The following is a 19,684-nucleotide window of genomic DNA, read 5'->3' as shown; positions in this document are numbered from 1 at the left end:
ACGTTATTCCCGGTCAGCGAAAGGAAGGAGAGGGGCAACCGCCCTGTGAAGACCGGAGGACGCTCATTCCCGGTCGGAAGGTATAGTGATAGTGAAGTGCAACGGTTCCAGCGGCAGCAGCAACAGTGGTGCCTAAAACGGCTTAAAAAAAAAAAAATAGTGCGACGGTTCCAGCGGCAGCAGCAACAGTGGTGCCTAAAACGGCTTAAGAAAAAAAAAAAAATAGTGCGACGGTTCCAGCGGCAGCAGCAACAGTGGTGCCTAAAACGGCTTAAAAAAAAAAAAAAAAAAAAAAAATAGTGCGACGGTTCCAGCGGCAGCAGTAACAGTGGTTAAGCTTAAACCGGCTTAAAAGAGTGCATCAGCAGCGACGGCAGCAGCAGCAGCAGCAACCGGAGCGGTAGCAGCGGCAGCAGCAACAACAGCAGCGGTGGCAGCAGCAGCAGCAACCGGAGCGGTAGCAGCGGCAGCAGCAGCATCAGCAGCCGAAGCAGTAGCAGCAACTGCAGTAGTAGCAGCACAACAAGAAGCGACGAACCCGCAAACAAACCGTGAGTAAAATGGCAAACACTAAAGAGAAAATTACCAAATTTGAGGAGGAAGTAGGGAGTGATGTGTGCGAAATGAGAAAAGAAATAGAGAGGTTGAAAAGGGAATATAAGGACTTATCCGAAAAACATGAAGAAACGAAACGCGAATCGCAAGAAAAACAGACCAAATTAGTCACACAATTAGCGGAAAAAGAGGCAGAAACTAAGAAATTGCGCAAGGAAAAGGGACAGAAACGTGAATTGCAAGATGGAAGTGCTACAGTCGCAAGCGCATCGACAAGCAACTCAAGCCCTGCTTCCGAATTGCTCATAAAGGGATTGGTCGATGTTTTAAACGAGCGGTCTAAAAGAGATTCCTTAATGGAGCTTCCTGAATTTAATGGTGATTTTAAAAAGTGGAACCATTTCAAATCAGTGTTTTATAAAACAAGTGAAGAGGCTAAATTTTCAGATTTGGAAAATCTAAATCGTCTGCAAAAGGCTCTGAAGGGAGATGCCCTGGAATGCGTGAGTGGTTTGATGCTCGATGCGCAAAATATCGAAGGAATTTTACAGCGATTAGAGAAGGAATTTGGTACGCCTGATTTGATATACAGTGCGTTATTAAAAGAATTGCTAGCAGTAGAGAACCCAACGATGCAGAAGCCGAAAAGTTTTATAACGTTTATGCATGCGTTAAACAACCTGGTCATAAACATGAACACTATAGGAGAGCCAGAATATTTAAACGACCAACGTCTTTTAAAGGACTTGGAAAATAAGATTCCCACTAATTTAAAACACAAGTGGTACAATCATATCTTGGCAGACAACGAGAATTATGGTAGAAGCAAGCTTAGGACTCTCGAGGATTTTGCTAAGTGGCTTAAGCCCACAGAAAATTTAGCTATTATGCTAACAGCGGATGTTGCAAATGATGTTGTGAACTCACAATCGCATCAGCACAACCAACAGTTAGGTCATAGGAATTTTCGTGCTCAACCACGACAACAGTTCCAAGCGAATATCCAATCGCAACCAAGGCGTAGAATGGGTTGCTTGATTTGTGGCCAAAATCATAGGACGACAGAATGTTTTCAATTTCAAAACATGTCGGCCGAACGAAGATGGGAAACGGTTAGGCGGTTGCGCATTTGCTCAAACTGTTGCAACCAGTCGAATCATGACGCCCAAAATTGTTTTCTGCCACCACAATGTCGGCAATACGGATGTAGAGCGAGACACCATACCCTACTACATAGAACAACTCCTACTGGCTTAAGACAGGTTGAGAATGTTAATATTCACCACGGTACTGATTTGCCTGGCTTAAGACAGGTTGAGAACGTTAATATTCACCACGGTACTGATTTGCCTGGCTTAAGACAGGTTGAGAACGTTAATATTCACCACGGTACTGATTTGCCTGAGTTATATTTTCCAATCATCCCAGTAACGCTTCGTCATAATAATAGGGAGGTCGACACATTCGCGTTCATGGATACGGGTTCATCTGCGAGTTTAATACATCGAGAGCTCAAAGAAGAGTTGCAGGTAAATGGATCTCCACGACCATTTTCGCTAGCTTGGACTAACGGATCAATACAAGATGAGCCGGAAAGTCAAACCATCTCGATCTCGGTTAAGGATCAGGATGGGAGATTTATAAGCCTTGATGGATTAAGGACAGTAGAATCTATGGTGCTGCCAAAACAAACAGTTAACGGAATGGAACTTAGAAGAAAATATCGCCATTTGAGAGGCATCGATTTACAAAGCTATCGTGATGGAGCTCCGAAGCTAATTATCGGATTACCACATGCGCATCTAATATGCGCATTGCAAACCAGAACTGGGCAAGCAGGCGGACCGATAGCAATTCAAACCCACTTGGGATGGGTATTGTTAGGAACAAATTATCTTAATAGCAAGCAACCAAAACTCTTTTCTCTAATCGAAGCAAAAAATGCTAACAAGGATATAGCGAGCACGATGAGAAATCACGTCCCAAAGGAAGATTTCGGTGTTAAATTGAATTATAAGATACCGCAGCCCAAGGACGAAAAGAGGGTGGAAATAGAAAAAACTATAAGGAAAACAGAAACTGTTCACGAGATAGGGAAAACGGAAGTCGTCAGTATACCAGAAGAATGTGGTCAGTCTTTGAGGCGACTACAAAGCCTGGAAAGAAAATTGACACGAGATGGAACGTCAGAAAAATTACACCGTAAGGAAACAGACGCATACGGCAAAAAAGATTGCGCGCGTGAAAACGATCGAAGTGAGACAATAAGAGATAAGTTTAGTCCCAAGGCTAATTATGTACCAAACTTTGCTATAGTAAAGTACAACAAACCTATACGTAAACCAAGACTGGTCTTTGACACAGGTACAAGAAGTAAACAGCGTTCTCTCGCTATTTAATGAAACCTATATGCAATTCATGATAAATAATATGTCCTGCGGACCACGAAAACGATGAGCCTCTCACACCAAACCATTTCTAATAGACTGTTCTGGAGAAGCAGAACCAATTCATTGTGAGATTTCGGAAGCTGAAGCTTTAAAGACACATTGGAAGAAAGCCCAATGGGTTGCACAAAAATACTGGTCTAGGTGGATAAAAGAATTTCTACCTCGATTGGTAACGCGAGAGAAATGGTTAAAACCAGTGAAAGAATTGCGCATAGGCGACGTAGTAGCATTTCCAGATGAGCAGACACGCGGAAGGTGGCGAAGGGGGATAATTACGCAAGTGCAAGAAGGAAAGGATAAACAGGTTCGATCCGTAACGATAAGAGTAGGAAGTTTATTTATTAGAAGACCAGCGGTAAAGGTCGCACGGTTGGAGGTTCGCGCCGAAGAAGAAATAGGTAGGACATAATTCCGTCAGCTTATTATTGTTTGTAACACCTCTACGAGGAATTACGGGGGAGAGGATGTCGCTGACGGAAATTATGTCCTTTTTAGGAACCGCTGTCCGCGCTCAAAAAAGGTCCCTAGCTTAGGAGAATAGTAGCAGGAGAGCGGACTTAGCCGCTCTCAACGTAAAGATAAGCTAGGAGACTAAGCTTACCTCTCTCGCATCGCTTCACCGTGAAGCGATGAGTGAGAGGGAAGTTAAGCGTCTCTGTCTGTCTCGCTTGCTCCTGCAGGCGCAGACAGATAATGCAAGGACAATGCGGGGATCGGCGCGAAAAATCCTCCCTAAAATTATTACATTTATAAGCAAATAAGGAAATAATAGTGAAATAGTTGATTACAGGAAATTAGAGGAATTAGATAAATTTACATAGTTACAGGAATTAATAATATGAATAAGAAGTAGGGCGAAAGGATAAAGGGTGAATAAAGGGTTGAGAAACGCGAGGAAAACACGGTTATGCGTCGCCGTCAAGGAAATGTATCGCTTATGTATCGCTAAGGCAGCATGTACGATAAAAGGGGGCTACGGGGAGGTAGCCCTAAATAAACAAGCTTTCTCACAACCGGAACAAAAAGCCTTTTTATTTCGGTTGGCCGCGGATAAATTAGTTTAGTTTCTACCTTCTCTCACCCTCGGTCGGAGTTTGATACTCCGGTCCGAGAGCTCAACACGGGTTTATCGCCCTGCTGTGCTGGGAACAACCTGGGAGTCTGGCTCCAGGATCATTTATCCTGGCTCCCTCACGTCGAGAAGGCTACTACGAAGGCAATGAAGGTCGCTCAGGCAGTCACACGGCGTCTGCCGAATCACAGCGGCCCGAAATCGTCTCGAGCCCGCCTGCTGGCGGCTGTAGCGGATTCTATCCTTCGCTACGGGGCCCCAGTATGGTCGGAAGGCTTGGAAAGACAGCAATGCCGCAGGCTTGTTGGTCGAGTATAGCGCAAGACGGCGATTCGGGTCTGTAGAGCGTTCCGCACAGTGCGCGGTGAGACGGCGGTACTGCTGGCCGGGCTGATACCGATTTGCCGCCTGATCGACGAGGATAGCAGAATATATCACCGTCTTCACCAGGAGGACCGGACGGAGACTGGCGAGACGATCCGGGCGGATGAACGCGAGCGAACATACCAGGCTTGGCAAGCCCAGTGGGACGCTGATGCAGGAAACGAGGAGGCCAGTCGTTACGTGCGTTGGTCATATCGCGTGATTCCGGACGTCAAGTCCTGGCAGTCACGGAAGCACGGAGACGTGACATTCCAGTTAGCACAGGTATTGTCCGGTCATGGATTTTTCCGCGACTACCTGTGCAACATGGGCTTCACGTCATCCCCGGACTGTCAGCGCTGCCCAGGTGTGGCTGAGACGGCTGAACACGCGGTGTTTAGCTGTCCGCGATTCGCTGCCGTACGAGAGGAGCTACTTGGCGGGTCGGATCCGGTGTCTCCCGACAACATCCTCAGTTGTCTCCTGGAGAGCCCCGATCGTTGGAGCCGGGTGTGCGAGGCTGTCCAGAGGATCATGGACGAGCTCCAGGATGACTGGAATGCCGAGCGGGAGAGATGCTGGCCGCAAGAGACGGAGCACCATCGCAGCGGGACAACTCGGTTGCGATTGCCCGAAATCAACGGCGGAATGCTGCTCGCCGAGCAGCAACAGCGGCACGACGAGAAGTGGGCGGCCGCCATCACCACCTCCATCACCAACAACAGCTGCGCGTCGTGCGGCCATCCGCGAGCGTGTGGCTCGCTGGCGGGCCCGACGGCGTGAACACGAGGAAGTCATCCCTAGTACCCTGTTTGACGGGGAGGATCGCGCAAGCGTGGAAGAGGTGGAGAATAATCCTCACTCCGGCCTTACGGTGGCCGAAGCTGCGGCTGCTCTTGAGGCCGATGTCGCCGCTCGGTAGTGGGGGAAAGGTTAGCAAGTACGAAATGGGAATAAGATCTGAACCCAACGGGTGGAGAGGAAAGGAAAGGAAAGGAGATAAGAAAATAAGAGTAAGGTGCAGATATGCACAGATTGAGGAAGAAAATCGGCACACCGGGCCAAAAAACACCCTCGCGGGTAAACGGTGTGATGGGAGAGGAGAGGTTGTATTCATGAAAACACCTGAATAAAAAACCTTGTATTATAAAAAAAAGCCAATTATCCCAGTTGTACTGTTGCTGTCCGAGGTTTATAGGCCGCCTGTGAATAACGGCAACTGGGCGTTCGATGCGTCAGGAGCTGCAGCGATGGCGATGTGACCTTCCAGCTGACTCAGGTACTCACTGGTCACGGTTTCTTCCGTGACTACCTGAGCAGTATGGGGTTCACGTCGTCTCCGGACTGCAGGAGATGCCCAGGAGTTCCCGAGACGGCTAAGCACGCCGTGTTCCAGTGTCCCCGGGTTGCGGATGTTCGGGAAAGACTCCTTGGCGGTGTCTCCCCGGATGACCTGCAGGCAGTTTTGCTTCGGGGCTCGGAGCAGTGGAGCCAGGTATGCGAGGCAGCCGCCAGCATCACCAACGAGCTGCAGGCGGAGTGGGACGCTGAACGTGCGGAGTTGGCCGTGCAAGGTCTGTCGTCGCTAGCGTCTACTCCGCAGGATCGTGAAGCCGTGGCACGGGCTAGGAATGATCGGCGTAATGCAGCCCGACGGGCGCCGACAGCACTTCGACGAGAGCAACAAAGAGGGGAGCGACCTCCATCACCTCCTCCATCGCCTACAACAGTGGCGCATCGTGCGGCCATTCGCGAACGGGTCGCGAGGTTCAGGGAGAGGCGAAGGTCGGTGGCCTCCCTGGCATGGCTGCACGGCGATGGAGTGGAATCCTCCAGTGAGGATGAGGACGGTTTTTCACTAACCGTTGAGGTACCGGCCAGCGGTACTCAAACGGGAGGCCTCTCTGCCGCGGAAGCAGCCGCGGCAACGGAGGCCAACACATCGTCCCGATAGGAGAGAAGGTGTCCGAGACCGTCGGAGACTTTGTAAAAAATCGAAAGGCCCAACGGGGGCGTGTTATTGCGTAGTTTAAAAGACATTAGAAGCTAGAAATAAATAGATGTGCAGGTGCATTTTTGCACGGGTATAATGAACTCGGTTGGCGTGTAGGGGTACAAATTTCAATGTACTGAAATTGTTGCGTCTTCGCAACAGACACTTTTCTTTCCGCGACTTTTACCAATTAACACGGCACAGTTTCCTTTAACGCTATTTATTTGTCACTTGTGTAGCGAGTGGTTAAAAAAATCACTGTGTTTCCGATGCGCGTTCTGATTGAAAAAAGTGCGTATCACGCTCCGACGCACACTTTTATTCATCGCTAGCGCCGGTCGTCAACCCATCTCCCGGTCATCGCTCTAACGCTGTTTCGGGCTCTTTCGGGATCCTCTAGGCGAGATTACCGCCCTCTATGAAGAAACAGCTCAAGCCCCGATGTGCTCTATCCATCTCGGTCGGACTGTTTACATTCGTTAACAGTAATATTGAATAAACCTCTACTGTTATCTAAAAAAAAGCCAGTTATCCAAGTGTGCGTAGCTGTCAACCAAGCTGCTTGGACGTGCTTATGTGACGCTCCGTGTTTAACACACAATTTTTGTGAAAAAAGTGTCTTTTTTAACTATTTTTCCGCTGTTTAATACAAAGGACGTGATATTCTAAGAGGCTTTTGCAAAAGAATAACGTTTTACGGCGATTTATTGCGTAAAAACTTAGTGTAAAGTGTCCTCATACACTTTGTATGGGGAACTTTAGAAGCGGAAAAACACTATTAGTGCGTGTTAAAACATTGGACAAAGTTGTGAAATACGTGCTAGGGAGCAAGACATATTGATATCTAGCCTTGGAAAGTGTTTTAAAAAAGCGAAAAACATAAAAAACTTGGTGCGAAAGTGAGTGCAAAAGCGTGGCACGAGTGGCGTCAGGTGTGTCGTCGCGTGTGCTTGTGCGACAACAACGGCACGAAGCGTTTTTTCGAGTAGCGGAGACACCAAACGGCGCCATCTGTTGGATTCTACGGGAGCTTTCGCAGGTAGCGCCATCTATCGGGCGGTAGCCGAAGGACTAGCCGGGATACACATCGACAGTGTGCTATAAAACCGTAACGCTGATTGTATGCGCGTTGCATACCTTCCCGGGGGTTAGTACGAAATAGCCGGTTGATGGTAGGGGCGACGAACCCGATTAACGAACCGAGTGACTTCAACGACGCATAAGGAAACGAACCCATTTTCCGGAGATTTCGACGGGAAATAAAGCGGCGAACCACAAAACTGAATAAAATTAAGAAAATTGTTGGTTTTGTTTTATTCCGCTTCCGCGTTTTGTTCCGCTGCTGGCGTCCTCCTGCGAGGGGGAGTAAACCCAGTTTAAAGCGCGGGAAAGGTCGGAAAAGTAATTTTTGACCATGACGGAGCCACGCACGCTCCGGACAAAGCTGGGCAGCGTGGACCAGGCCAGGTCCACACTTAGCCGACCATCGGCAACGGCGGAGCCTCGTGTGCTGCTCACGAAGATGGCAGAAAAAGAAGCAACAACGAGCAGCGAGCAGCGACAGGCGGACTTAACGGCGGTGATCGAGAGGTTCCAGGAGCAAGTTGGGGCCCTCACTGCCGAAGTAACGATGCTGCGAGTACAGCTGCAGGACAGCGAGCGAAAGGCTGAGCTGCAGCAGAAGACAGCAGAAAAGAGGGAGCAAGACCTGCGTGGGGACCTGGCTTTCCTTAGGACGATGCTGCACGAGGAGCACCAGGCGATGCAGGCGCTCATAGCGCAGACGCTTGGTGCAACTACGCAAAGCCAAGCGCAAAAGCAGCACTGTGAGCAGCAGCAGCAGCAGCAACAGCAGGGTGCGGCGACGGCTGCCGTGGTGACGTCTCCGGACCAGGAAGGCGGCTCCTGGGCCGAGGTGGTGCGCCGTAAGCCGGCACGCCAACCGGCGCGCACGCAGCAGCAGTGGCCGCAGCTGCCACAGCAACGGGCGAAGGTCCAGCGACAGGTGGTTGCAGGACCATCATCTCAGCAGCCCCAACAACAGCAGGGACAACAGGCCGAGCGTAGCCAGCCTGCAACGCAGCGAGGCGGACGGCGTCAACGGCAGCGTAAGATCAAGCCGGACGCTATCGAGATCGCCCCAGCCGAGGGGCAAACCTGGACTGAGGTGTACCAGGTTGTGCGTGGGGCTCCAGAAATGGAGAAACATGCGGAGGCCCTTGGAGTGGGACGACGCACCACACGCTCCAGGCTGGTTATGGAGCTAAAGGAGAGCGCGGACGCTGCAGAAGTACTGCAGTGTATTCAGGAGGTGTGCGCGAAGGCGGAACTGCCGGCTTCAGCTCGCTTGGTTACGCCCACGGTCGACGTCCTGCCTGATCCGGAAGGTGGCTCCGTTGCAGACGCGACAGCAACGCTGCTACAAGTGCCTGGAGATGGGACACGTCCAGGCAGCGTGCAAGAGCGAGGTCGATCGCTCGGCCAGCTGCATTCGTTGCGGGAAGCCAGACCATCAGGCAAAGAGCTGCACGGCGGAGGTGTGCTGTGCCGTGTACAGTGGCCCGCATCCGGTCGGACATCTGACGTGCCGGCGTTAAAGTTGCTGCAGGTGAACCTTGGGCGAAGCAGGACAGCGCAGGACCTGCTGATGCAGACGGCTCGCGAGCTTGGATTTCAGGTGGTGCTCGCCTGTGAGTTGTATCGGCCGCCTCGGGATGATCCGCGATGGGCTGTCGATGAGGAGCTGAGTGTAGCGATCGTCACAACGGGGGCTTACCCCATTCAGCGCCTGTGGGGAAGCGTCGTCCCGGGACTGGTGGTTGCTACGATAGCGGGAGTCACGTTGGCCAGCTGTTACGTGTCGCCCAGCAGCGGTCCTGAAGACTTTGAGGACTTTCTTGGTGCGGTGGAGGTGTCGCTGGTGGAACACACAACATCGGTATTGGCCGGGGACTTCAACGCCTGGAACGAAGAGTGGGGGAGTGCGCGCAAGAGCTTCGACATCGCCCTCACAGTCGGCCGCTTCGGACAGGTCGACACTCCGGAGGGGCTGGTTGGCGGACTCACCCGGGCGTGCGATGAGACCATGGAGAGAGTGCACGGGGCTACCTTCCATCGCAAGCCCCAGGTGTACTGGTGGTCTCCCGACATCGAGCGCCTGAGAGAAGAGTGCGAAGCAGCGGAGGTAGCTCATCGCCGGGCCCAACCGTCGGAGCGTGCTGTGACGTCTGCCGGACTGCAGGACTGTCATCGTTTGCTGCAGGCCAGCATCCAGAGCAGTAAGGAGAGCAGCCTTTAGGAGCTGATCGACGGTGTCGAGACTAAGGTGTTTGGTCTCGGCTACAAGGTCGTGCGAGCGAAGCTTCGCGGCCGGGCGCCACCGGAGACGGACCGAGCTGTTCTTGGTCCGATCGTCGGCGCCAGGGTTGGACGGCATCCCCAACACTGCAGTGAAGGCAGCGATGCGGAAGCACCCCGAGGTCTTTGTGGATGTTTATAATCAGCTGCTCGAGCGAGGCGAGTTTCCTGCGGCGTGGAAGGAGGCTCGACTTGTGTTGATCGCGAAGCCGGGCAAGCAGCCGGGCGACCCGTCGTCGTATCGTCCGCTACTCATGCTGGGGGCAGTCGCCAAGGGGTTCGAACGGGTGATCCTGGATCGGCTGAACGACCACTTGGAGGACAGCGATGCTCCTCGACTGTCGCCAAGGCAGTACGGGTTCCGGCGCGGCCGTTTAACGATACAGGCCATTGAATGGGTGATCGAGCGGGGGCAGCACGCGAGGACATTCCATCGCATCAATCAGCGGGATCCTCGATGTCTGGTGGTGGCAGCACTGGATGTCAGGAACGCCTTCAACTCCGCCAGTTGGGAGGCGATCGCGGCTGCCCTGCAGAAGCTGCAAGTCCCGGTAGCCCTCCAGAGAATGTTGCGCAGCTACTTCTCTGAGAGGAGGCTGGTGTACGAAACCAGCGAGGGACCAGTGCGGCGAACGGTCACGGCGGGCGTTCCACAGGGCTCAATCCTGGGCCCGACTCTGTGGAACGCCATGTACGACGGCGTCCTTCGGCTGGCGCTACCTGAGGGCGCCGAGGTGATCGGTTTCGCGGACGACGTCGTGGTGCTGGCGAGCGGGACGACACCGGAGGCGGCGACGCGATTAGCAGAGACGGCGATTGGGATGATCAGCTCGTGGATGGCGCAACACCACCTGGAGCTTGCTCCGGCCAAGACCGAGCTGGTCATTGTGTCCACAATGCGGCGAGAGCGCACCCGCGTTCCAGTAAAGATCAACGGAGTGGAGAAGATTCCGACCCGCACGCTTAAGTACCTCGGGGTTATCCTTGAGGATCACTTGTCGTGGAGGCCACACGTTGAGCAGGCCACGTCGAAGGCGCTCCGTGTGGCGCAGGCTATCTCTAGGCTGCTTCGCAACCATGGCGGTCCAAAGTGTGCGAAGCGACGGCTCTTGTCATCGGTGGTGGACTCCACTCTCCGCTACGCTGCGCCGATTTGGCATGAAGCGGTCCAGCTTCGGGCGTGTCGCAGGCAGCTGAACCGGGTGCAGGGCCTTTACGCACGGCCGGTGGCCCGCACCTTCGTTACGGTGCGGAACGAGGTGGCAACGGTCCTTGCCAGCGTCATCCCCATCGTGCTGCAGGTGACGGAGGACGCTCGATGTTACCAGCGGCATCGGACGACGGGAGCGAGCTTGCGGGAACTGCGCATTGAGGAGCGCGTCAACACAATCGCCGAGTGGCAGCGGCAGTGGGACCAGCTGGAACCGGAAAGCCGCTACACACGGTGGACACACCGAATCATCCCGGACTTGGCGGCATGGAAGAACCGGCGGCACGGAGAGATGACCTTCCATCTCGCGCAGATTCTTTCCGGCCATGGTTTCTGGCAGGTTGCATCACAATTGTTTATTGTAAGAGTCCTTGCTACAATAAAGCAACCATTGTTAAAAAAAGCCAATTATCGCAGGGATGTGTGTACGCAGCTGTCAGTCAAGCTGAAAGGACGTGTCTCTGTGACCCTCTGTGTTTTTGATAAAAATATAGCGTAAAAGTGCAATCATCTTAAAGTGAAGCGAAATCATCTTAAAAACAGATAAAACGATAAAGGACGTTGCATTACAAGTTTTGTGCAAAAAAATAAAGTTTTGCGGCAATTGAGTGCGGAAAACAAGTGTGCAAAGTTTCCCCATACACTTTGTATGGGGGAACAAAAGTGTGAAAAAACACTAAAGTGTGCAGTTAAATGGAGAAAAAGTGATCGAAATTGGCAAAGAACATCACCAATTACCAATTTTCGGCACAGAAAGGTGCATATTTGGCGAAAAATCGCGAAAAACGGCGGAAAATTTGGCGCCACGTGTTTTTTATTAGCAAGTGGTGAGACTTCGCCAAAAGTGACAAGTGACAAATGACAACACGGGTAGCAAAATATGGGCATTTAAATTACTCGAGTGGAAACCACTGCTGAAATCGGAAAACCCTATGTGCCTCTCGCGCGCCCGTTCAAAAACATATCGCGACCTCTCGTTCTGTTTTAGATTTTTTGAGCTTTTTAATGATTTTTACATAGGCGGAGCTGTAGCACCGCTCTATGGTATAGTGTAAGACGTGTAACAGTGTGTGTCATGTCGCATGCTTCGCTGCATTGCAAACACGAACGACACACGAACAACACCGAAGAGGACGACAACACGATCCTTCACTGCACACTGGATTAGGGTGCGTGTACGATTCGGCAAACAGCGCAAGAAGAAAAAACGATCCTTCACTGCACACAGGATTACAGTGTGCGCACGACGCGAGCAAGAAGCACAAAAGGAAGACGAAACACTATCTTGTACCTACGCGTACAATATATTTGACACTATTTGTCACCAAAATACACGCATAAACTTTCACACACCAAACACAATACCAACTGTATTCATCGGCGTTTTTTCCCTCACTGCATTTCAATGCGCCTGCCGAAGCAAGCACGGAGTGAAGGGGAAAAAATAACACCACACGTTAATGGCATGAAAAGGCACATCAACTCTACATAAATCACAACACTGGTCAGCATATTGCACTGCACAAAGCAATCGCGCATACTTGCAAACTTCCGCGCATCATTCACGCACAAACAGATTCAAAATTTTCTATGTCCGACAACACGTCCGCCTTGGACTTAGCGCACAGCAAACAAAGCTCGTCACAGTGTGGGATGAACGCTAGAGTAAGGACGCAGGATAAACAATATAGGTCAGAACGAGATGGAAACAATTCTAGCTTCAACAAACTCTGTCGGCTCTCACACACAATCAAGGGTTTCATGCTTTTTTTCGGGTTTCGCCGTCGTTTTCCATGTTCTTCTTGATCTTTTACCGTAATTCTCTCAAATTTGTGTTCTCTTTGTTTGCCGGGTATATACACCCGTGTTCAAAACTGTTCTGACGAGAAGGGTAAAATTCGTTAAGATACAGAAAATATTTCATATTGGTCTACAAGCGCAGCGTCTACAGTTTTACGGATTAATCTTTGGCGAATTTTGTGTGCTTTGTGAATATTTACAAAATAGCATAACATGCGTTAGTTTTTGGTGTATACAATCATGCCCCGGAAGGTACGTATTCGTTTAAAATAGCTCAATATTTCATTTAAAATAGTGTAAAAGGTTAAAACTCCCGTGCCTTTTCATGTCTTGCAGGCGCTGGGGTACGAAAGAATTAATTTCTTTGTCGGTGAATTTTTGCTTCAAGAACGTACCGTGTTAGAGTAAAGTAAGTTACAATCGAGCAAAGGGTTGAAGCAAACTAACTCTAACTCAAATCGACAATTTTTCATTTCAGCAAACATGAGCTCTAGCCAAAGCTCTGAACTAGCTCAAACTGCAAACGGAACAGTGCAAGCACTTCGACGTCGAAAGACTACCAGCAACGAAGATAGATAGCGCGTGGTAACGGCGTATGAAAATGAAGCAACTCATGCTGCTATTAGCCAAATGCTCAATATCAAACTAGCAACCGTTTACGGTATTGTCAAAAAATACCAAACAGCATTTCAGGTCGAAGCCAAGAAACGTGGTGGCAACAGGCAGAAAATATTGTCACAGCAAGCCATAAGCGATATACAATGCTAGATCAACGACGATTGTACGGTGACGCTAAAATCACTCCAACAAAAATCGTTGCAGGAACACGGTGTGCAAGTTTCCACTACCATCATAGCTAGGGAAATAAAAGGCTTCAACTACTCCTTGAAGATGGTGAAGCTAATACCGGAGCGGCGTAACGCACCGGCGACCATCGAGGATCGGAAAATGTACACCACACAATTTTACGTCGTAGCGCGCGAAATTCCTGACAGTGGCCTAATTTACCTGGACGAAGTTGGATTTAGTGTCAGCATGCGCACGCTTAAAGGACGATCTCGGAAAGGTACGTCGGCTACCGTCACCGTACCACAAGCTACGTAATTTAAATAAAAATTATTTTAAAAATGTTTGTTTACATTTTTCAACTCTCGAACCGACAAATATATACCCAGCATTCAAATCGCTTCGCCAATTTGACATTTTATATCAATTGCATCGATTTCCTATCTATGGGGTCTATGATACCTTAAGTTAGAAAGCTAAAATTTTTAGCCCGAATCTGTCAAAACATCGAGCAGAATCGAGCGGGAAATTGTTGACAGGTATTATTATCATGCAAGGATTCCTCAAGGACCTAGCATTTTGACATAAAGAATTACATTAGGCTGCAGTTTTGTAGAACCGCGTTTTGACGAAACACGAATTACAGCGTCGAAATGTAGTTCGAAATAAAGGCATAGCACAAATAAAAATTTGTATTATTTTTCATAAAAAGCTGAACATAATTAAACTCATGTAATTTCATTGTTGTTTTAAATCCAAATCAATCAACATTCAGCCGAATCAAATATGGCCTAAACTGTTTCAGACCTGCTAGAAAAATGCCTTGTTTTGACATTTGTCGAGCAGCTGATCGAAACTAACATTAGAAAAAAATTGTAATCTAAAATACGCAGGCTTATTTCGCTGAGCTGTTTGTATGGAAAACATGCAGCAAATAAGCCGCCAAACGTCAAAGTCCATATAAAAAAAACTAGTGGAAGGTATCATAGACCCCTATATTGGGCGATTTGCTAACAGATTGTGTGTTTCCGTACCAATCTTCCCTACTTTCATATTCGCTTGCGCGATTTCCTAAAGTGGGCTCTCCGCAGCTTATCATGTGCGTTTCCCTGTATTTAAAATCAACCCAGTTACTTGGCTCGAATCTGAGGATTCCAAGACGAGCGGCCTATCGAGGCACACCCGGGAAAATTGGCCGCAGGCCGATCGGACCGGAAACACCCGAGCAATCGGCAAAAATGTGCAAAAAATGGGGTTTTTCGGGCTTTTGGAGGCCAGTTCCTCCCCCACTCGAGGAGGAAATGCGCGAGCTTCGTCGCGCCAATGAGGAGTTGCGGGCCATGCTGGCCAAGTTGCAGGAGGAGCTGTCCCTCTTCCGTGTGCAGATGGCGTCAGCGGAAGCCAATGCCCGTCGGGACGCAGAGGTGGCACTTTCGGCGGCAATTCGTCGTGAGGAGATGGCGGTAGCAGAAATTGCCGCACTGCGAGAGGCGCAACAACTCGATCGGGAGGCGCATGAGCGCTATCGCGAGGCACGAGCGCGATGCACTGAATGCGCTGATTTTGCAGGTGGTGAGAGGTCAGCAGCCGTTGGGCGAGCCGACACGCGCCCCAGCAACTTCTGCTGCACTTCAGCAACTCTGTGGAAACGTAGGCGCGGCAAATTTGACACCTGAACTGGGCTAAATCTGGCATAAACTAGTCGCGTTTTACTCGTACCGCGTAAACCTCGCTTCGGGTATTTGCAACCTAGTACTTAATACTTTCTTTTACGCACTTTGAACTAAGGCTTGGTTCATTTAGAAATGGGGCACTTCGTTTTGATTATTGTGGCGCCACCCGTGGACAAAACTGGAAACTTTTGACAGCGTTTGTTGACAGCACCAGTGGCACAAAACGCTTCAAATTCAATTTTTCGACTCACATTTCGACTCACTTTCGGCGGGTCGAAAATTTTGACAACTCCATACATGGTGAGTCGAAACTGCTGCCGGTTAGCAGTTCTGTTTCGACTCACGTTTTTGACCTTTTTCACCATGGTGCTTTTCATAGGCCTTCAGAAGCTGTACCGTGCGCTGGAAAAACGCGCAGGATTTTCGTTGTGCCTGTAGTTCACGGCTCTTCTTGCTGCCAGATGAAGCTGTTGGTGTACAGCTCAGTTTATCGTAACACTTTGATATCACACTCTACAGCTAAGCACTTCCACTTTCGTCTTGCTTTGTTGACTGAATGATTGTTGACATGAATGCTCACCATAACACCGAGGTAATGTCACAGGTGTGGTGAAAAAACTTCGTTTGATACATCAATTCACCATAGAGTTGAGTCGAAAATTTGAATTTGTGCCACTGGTGAGTAGTAAACACTTCACTTAGAAATTTTTTTACTTCAATTTAGTTATTTCTGCTCCAAGATATTCGACATGCAAGAGGAGAATCGAAAACTGATTGTGCACAACTATCTGCTTAATCCATCAGTGTCATCTCGGTTGCTGGCAAAACAGTTAAGTTTGCCTAAGTCGACTGTTGCGCGAATGGTTAAAAGGTACAAAAAGACACAGACGACTGTCCGTAAGGTGCAAATTAACAGACGGAGTGGGACCGTGAATCGTCAACTGCGATTGAGAGTCATTCGGAAAATCAAGGCCAACCCAAACATCTCGGACTACGATTTGGCCAAAAACTGTACTGTACTGTACGGCGAATCCGACTCCGAGAAGGTTTTAAGTGTTTTGGATTAAGTGTACGAGCGAGTAAACATCCCAATCGAAACTTAAAACAACAAACAATGGCCAGAAACCGGGCTCGGAAGTTGTACGATCAGGTGCTGACCAAACCGCATGGTTGCATTTTGATGGACGATGGACGTGAAAGTCGATTTTAAACAAACCCCGGGGGTGAAATTTTATAAAGCATATGCTCGTGGCAACGTCCCCAGCAGGTTCAAATTTGTTTGTGCCGATAAATTCACAAAAAAATATAATTTGGCAAGGAATCTGCTCATGTGGCAAAAAGACCAAAGAGTTTGTAACGAATAAGAATATGAATTCGGATTTGTATAAGAAGGAGTGCCTCAAGAAACGAATTTTGCCATTTATTAGGACTCATGACGGTCCAGTAATCTTTTGGCCTAATCTAGCAAGCTGCCATTATAGCAAGGTCGTCCTACAATGGTACAACGATAATGGTGTGCAATTCATATCAAAAACGCTGAATCCACCAAATTGCCCCCCGTTTCGTCCAATAGATCGATATTGGGCAATAATGGAGCAAAAATTAAAGAAAAAGGGAGCAGTTACTAAAAAAACAAAACAAATGAAAAATTGATGGAATTTACTGGCCAAAACAGTGACTGAAGCAACTATGCGCCGGTTGATGAGCGGAATAAACAGAAAAGTCCGAGAATTTCTTCGTAAATGCGAAGAGTAATTTTTTCATATTTTTTTTAATTATTTATTAATTAAATTATTAGTTAATTTTATTAGTGGTATTAAAGATATACGCAATGCAAAGTGCCCCATTTCTAGATGAACCAAGCCTTAATACCAACACATTTATCGTTAAGTTTAATTTTTGTACTAAAAATAAGTTAGTTAGATAAAATTAATCAAGTCTTCGTGTACGCCAAAATGTGCTAGAGAAAAAAGCTATCCCAAACCCGACCGCCGTGAGCCCTGCGGCCCAACCGGCTGCTATCGAAGCAATCCATGCGCCTGGACTGAACCCGCCAAGCATGGAAGATACCAACATAGAGACATAATTCATGTCGCTTGAATTTTGGTTTGCTGTTTCAGGCATTGACTCAGTGCATGATACGCGTAAATATAACATCGTTATGGCACAAGTTTCGCCTAAATAACTGACTGAGCTAAGGTCAACCATCGACGGCACACCAGCGGTGGACAAGTTCGCATACATAAAAACGGAAAGGATCTGATCGGATATTTCGCGGACAGTCAGCAGCGGTGTTTACAGCGCGTATTGTCTGATATGCTGCTAGTAGATAAAAAAAACCAAGCCAGCTCCTACACGAGATGAAGCGCGTTGCTGGCAACGCCCTTAGCGAAACGGTGCTTATCGATCAGTGGGCATCCAGGCTCCCACCACATGCGCAAGCTCCAGTAATCGCTTCTCGCAGTGATGCCGCGAATAAAACCACCATCGCTGACGGCATTGTCGAATCATTGGACCTGAAAAACATTAACGCCGTCGATCGCAGAAAATCAGCGATGGCGTCAGACCACGTGCCAGAAACTGCGACCAACGACGCCATCTCTGATCTTCGAAAAGAAATGGCTGAATTATCGAGGCGCTTTGAAATCGTGCTTCCCAACCGAAGGCAACGCGGACCATCGGTTTCCCGCTCCAGTTCGCCAGGTTCATTCGCACCGGCCCTTGTTGGTTCCATCGCAAATTCGGTAGTGAAGCTCGAAAATGCCGATAACCCTGTACTGCTCACAGCACTTCATCTTCACAATAGCGACGCTCTGCTGATGCTGCGGTGGAGGTTGGCGAACTCATCACTAGAGCCGCAATCTTTCGCGTAAAAATTACCGATACAACCACGTCAATGCAATTTTTAATCGACACCGGTGCCGACGTGTCTGTTGTTCCGAAAGATTTGCTTTCAGCCGGAGTTAAACCATCATCGATACAACCATTCGCCGCAAACGAAACACCTATTCACGTATACGGTGAAGGTTATTAAAAGCAAACCTCGGTCTTCGTCGTGAGTTCTTGTGGTCATTCTTGATAGCCGATGTAACTTCCGGAATAATCGGTGCGGAATTTTTAGCGAATTTTGATCTACTGGTAGACATTAAACGCAAGCGCCTCATCGATAACACCACCCATATCGAGTCGGTTGGATTTCTTGCGAAGAGTGAACAGTGTTCGGTTAAAACTTTTCTTGCAGTTTCACCTTACGCCGCGTTGTTAGCCGAATTTCCCAACGTCACTCGTTTCGCGCCATCGGGCACAATTAGCGATGCATCGGTTTACCATCGAATCGAAACGACAGGACAGCCTGTTTTCGCACGCCCACGACGTATCTCTTCGGGTAAGCTAGAAGCAGCGCGGTCCGAATTCGAGCATTTGATGAAGCTGGGGATATGCAGACCTTCTAGCAGCAGTTGGGCGAGCCCGCTCCACATGGTGAAAAAGGCAGACGGCTTTTGGCGACCATGTGGTGACTACCGTGCACTCAACGCTCAAACCATCCCGAATCGCTATCCCTTACCGTATCGACAGGGCTTTAGCACAATTTTGCAAGGTAAAACTATTTTTTCCAAAGTTGACTTGCAGAAGGCGTTCCATCAAGTCCGAATTCATCCCGAGGATATTACTAAGACTGCCATCACGACACTATTTGGATTGTTTGAGTTCGCGTGCATGACCTTTGGGCTGCGAAACGCTGCGCAAACGTTTAAACGATTGATCCACGAGGTAGTACGAGGGTTGGATGTTATATTCCCTTACGACCTATTCATCGCTTCGTCGTCACCCGAAGAACATCGAGAACACCTGCGTCAATTGTTTGAAAGGCTCAAACAATACAATTTGACCATAAATATAGCCAAGTGCGAGTTTGACCGTAATTTCCTCCATTTTCTAGGGATTGTATCTGCTGATTGTATCCGTCCCTTTCCAGACCACGTCCGAGCTATAGTGGAATATAAGCTTCCTGCGGCAGCGAAGGAGTTGAAAAGATTTTTGATAATGCTTAATTTCTACCGTAGGTTCTTGCCGAATGCGATCGAGCACCAGATTCCACTTCTTCGCATGATTCCTGGCAACAAACGCAACGATCGATCCCCATTGACCTGGGATAAAGCAACCATCGCGAGTTTCGAACGCTGTAAACAATGTCTCGCTGAAGCTACGCTTTTATCACATCCCGTCAAATCTGCCGAGCTACCCCTTTGGGTCGACGCATTTGACATCGCCACAGGAGCGGTTTTACATCAAATCGTCGATGGAAATCCTCAACCACTCGCATTATATTAAAAAAAAAATCGATAAGGCGCATCTGCGATATAGTACCCATGATCGCGAGCTGACAGCGGTCCTTCATTTGATGATGATGATAAGTCCCACCTC

The 19,684-nt window shown here is 49.0% G+C and overlaps 1 protein-coding gene across 2 annotated transcripts; it reads left to right on the top strand.

Annotated features, from left to right (window-relative positions):
• The first annotated feature begins 893 nt into the window (after positions 1–893).
• LOC125768893 (uncharacterized) lies at positions 894–3,458 on the top strand. Of its 2 annotated transcripts, none has more exons than XM_049437209.1 (2): positions 894–1,817; positions 1,920–3,458. In XM_049437209.1, the coding sequence occupies exons 1-2, from the start codon at positions 912–914 to the stop codon at positions 2,952–2,954; spliced, it is 1,941 nt and encodes a 646-aa protein (XP_049293166.1). In that variant the 5' UTR covers positions 894–911; the 3' UTR covers positions 2,955–3,458. The 2 variants fall into 2 exon arrangements, with proteins under 2 accessions (XP_049293166.1, XP_049293157.1); XM_049437200.1 differs by having other exon boundaries at positions 1,869–3,458.
• Positions 3,459–19,684: the final 16,226 nt, after the last annotated feature.

This window comes from Anopheles funestus, chromosome X (genome assembly GCF_943734845.2).
Source record: "Anopheles funestus chromosome X, idAnoFuneDA-416_04, whole genome shotgun sequence".
NCBI classification, from domain to species: domain Eukaryota; kingdom Metazoa; phylum Arthropoda; class Insecta; order Diptera; family Culicidae; genus Anopheles; species Anopheles funestus.
Note: the sequence above shows the minus strand (reverse complement) of the source record. Positions and strands in the feature narration are given on the sequence as shown.

Coding starts and splice junctions, on each gene's coding strand:
- LOC125768893 (XM_049437200.1), top strand. CDS start 912: ATGGAGCTTCCTGAATTTAATGGTGATTTTAAAAAGTGGAACCATTTC. Junction 1,818..1,868: donor CTCCTACTGGCTTAAGACAG/GTTGAGAATGTT, acceptor GGCTTAAGACAG/GTTGAGAACGTTAATATTCA.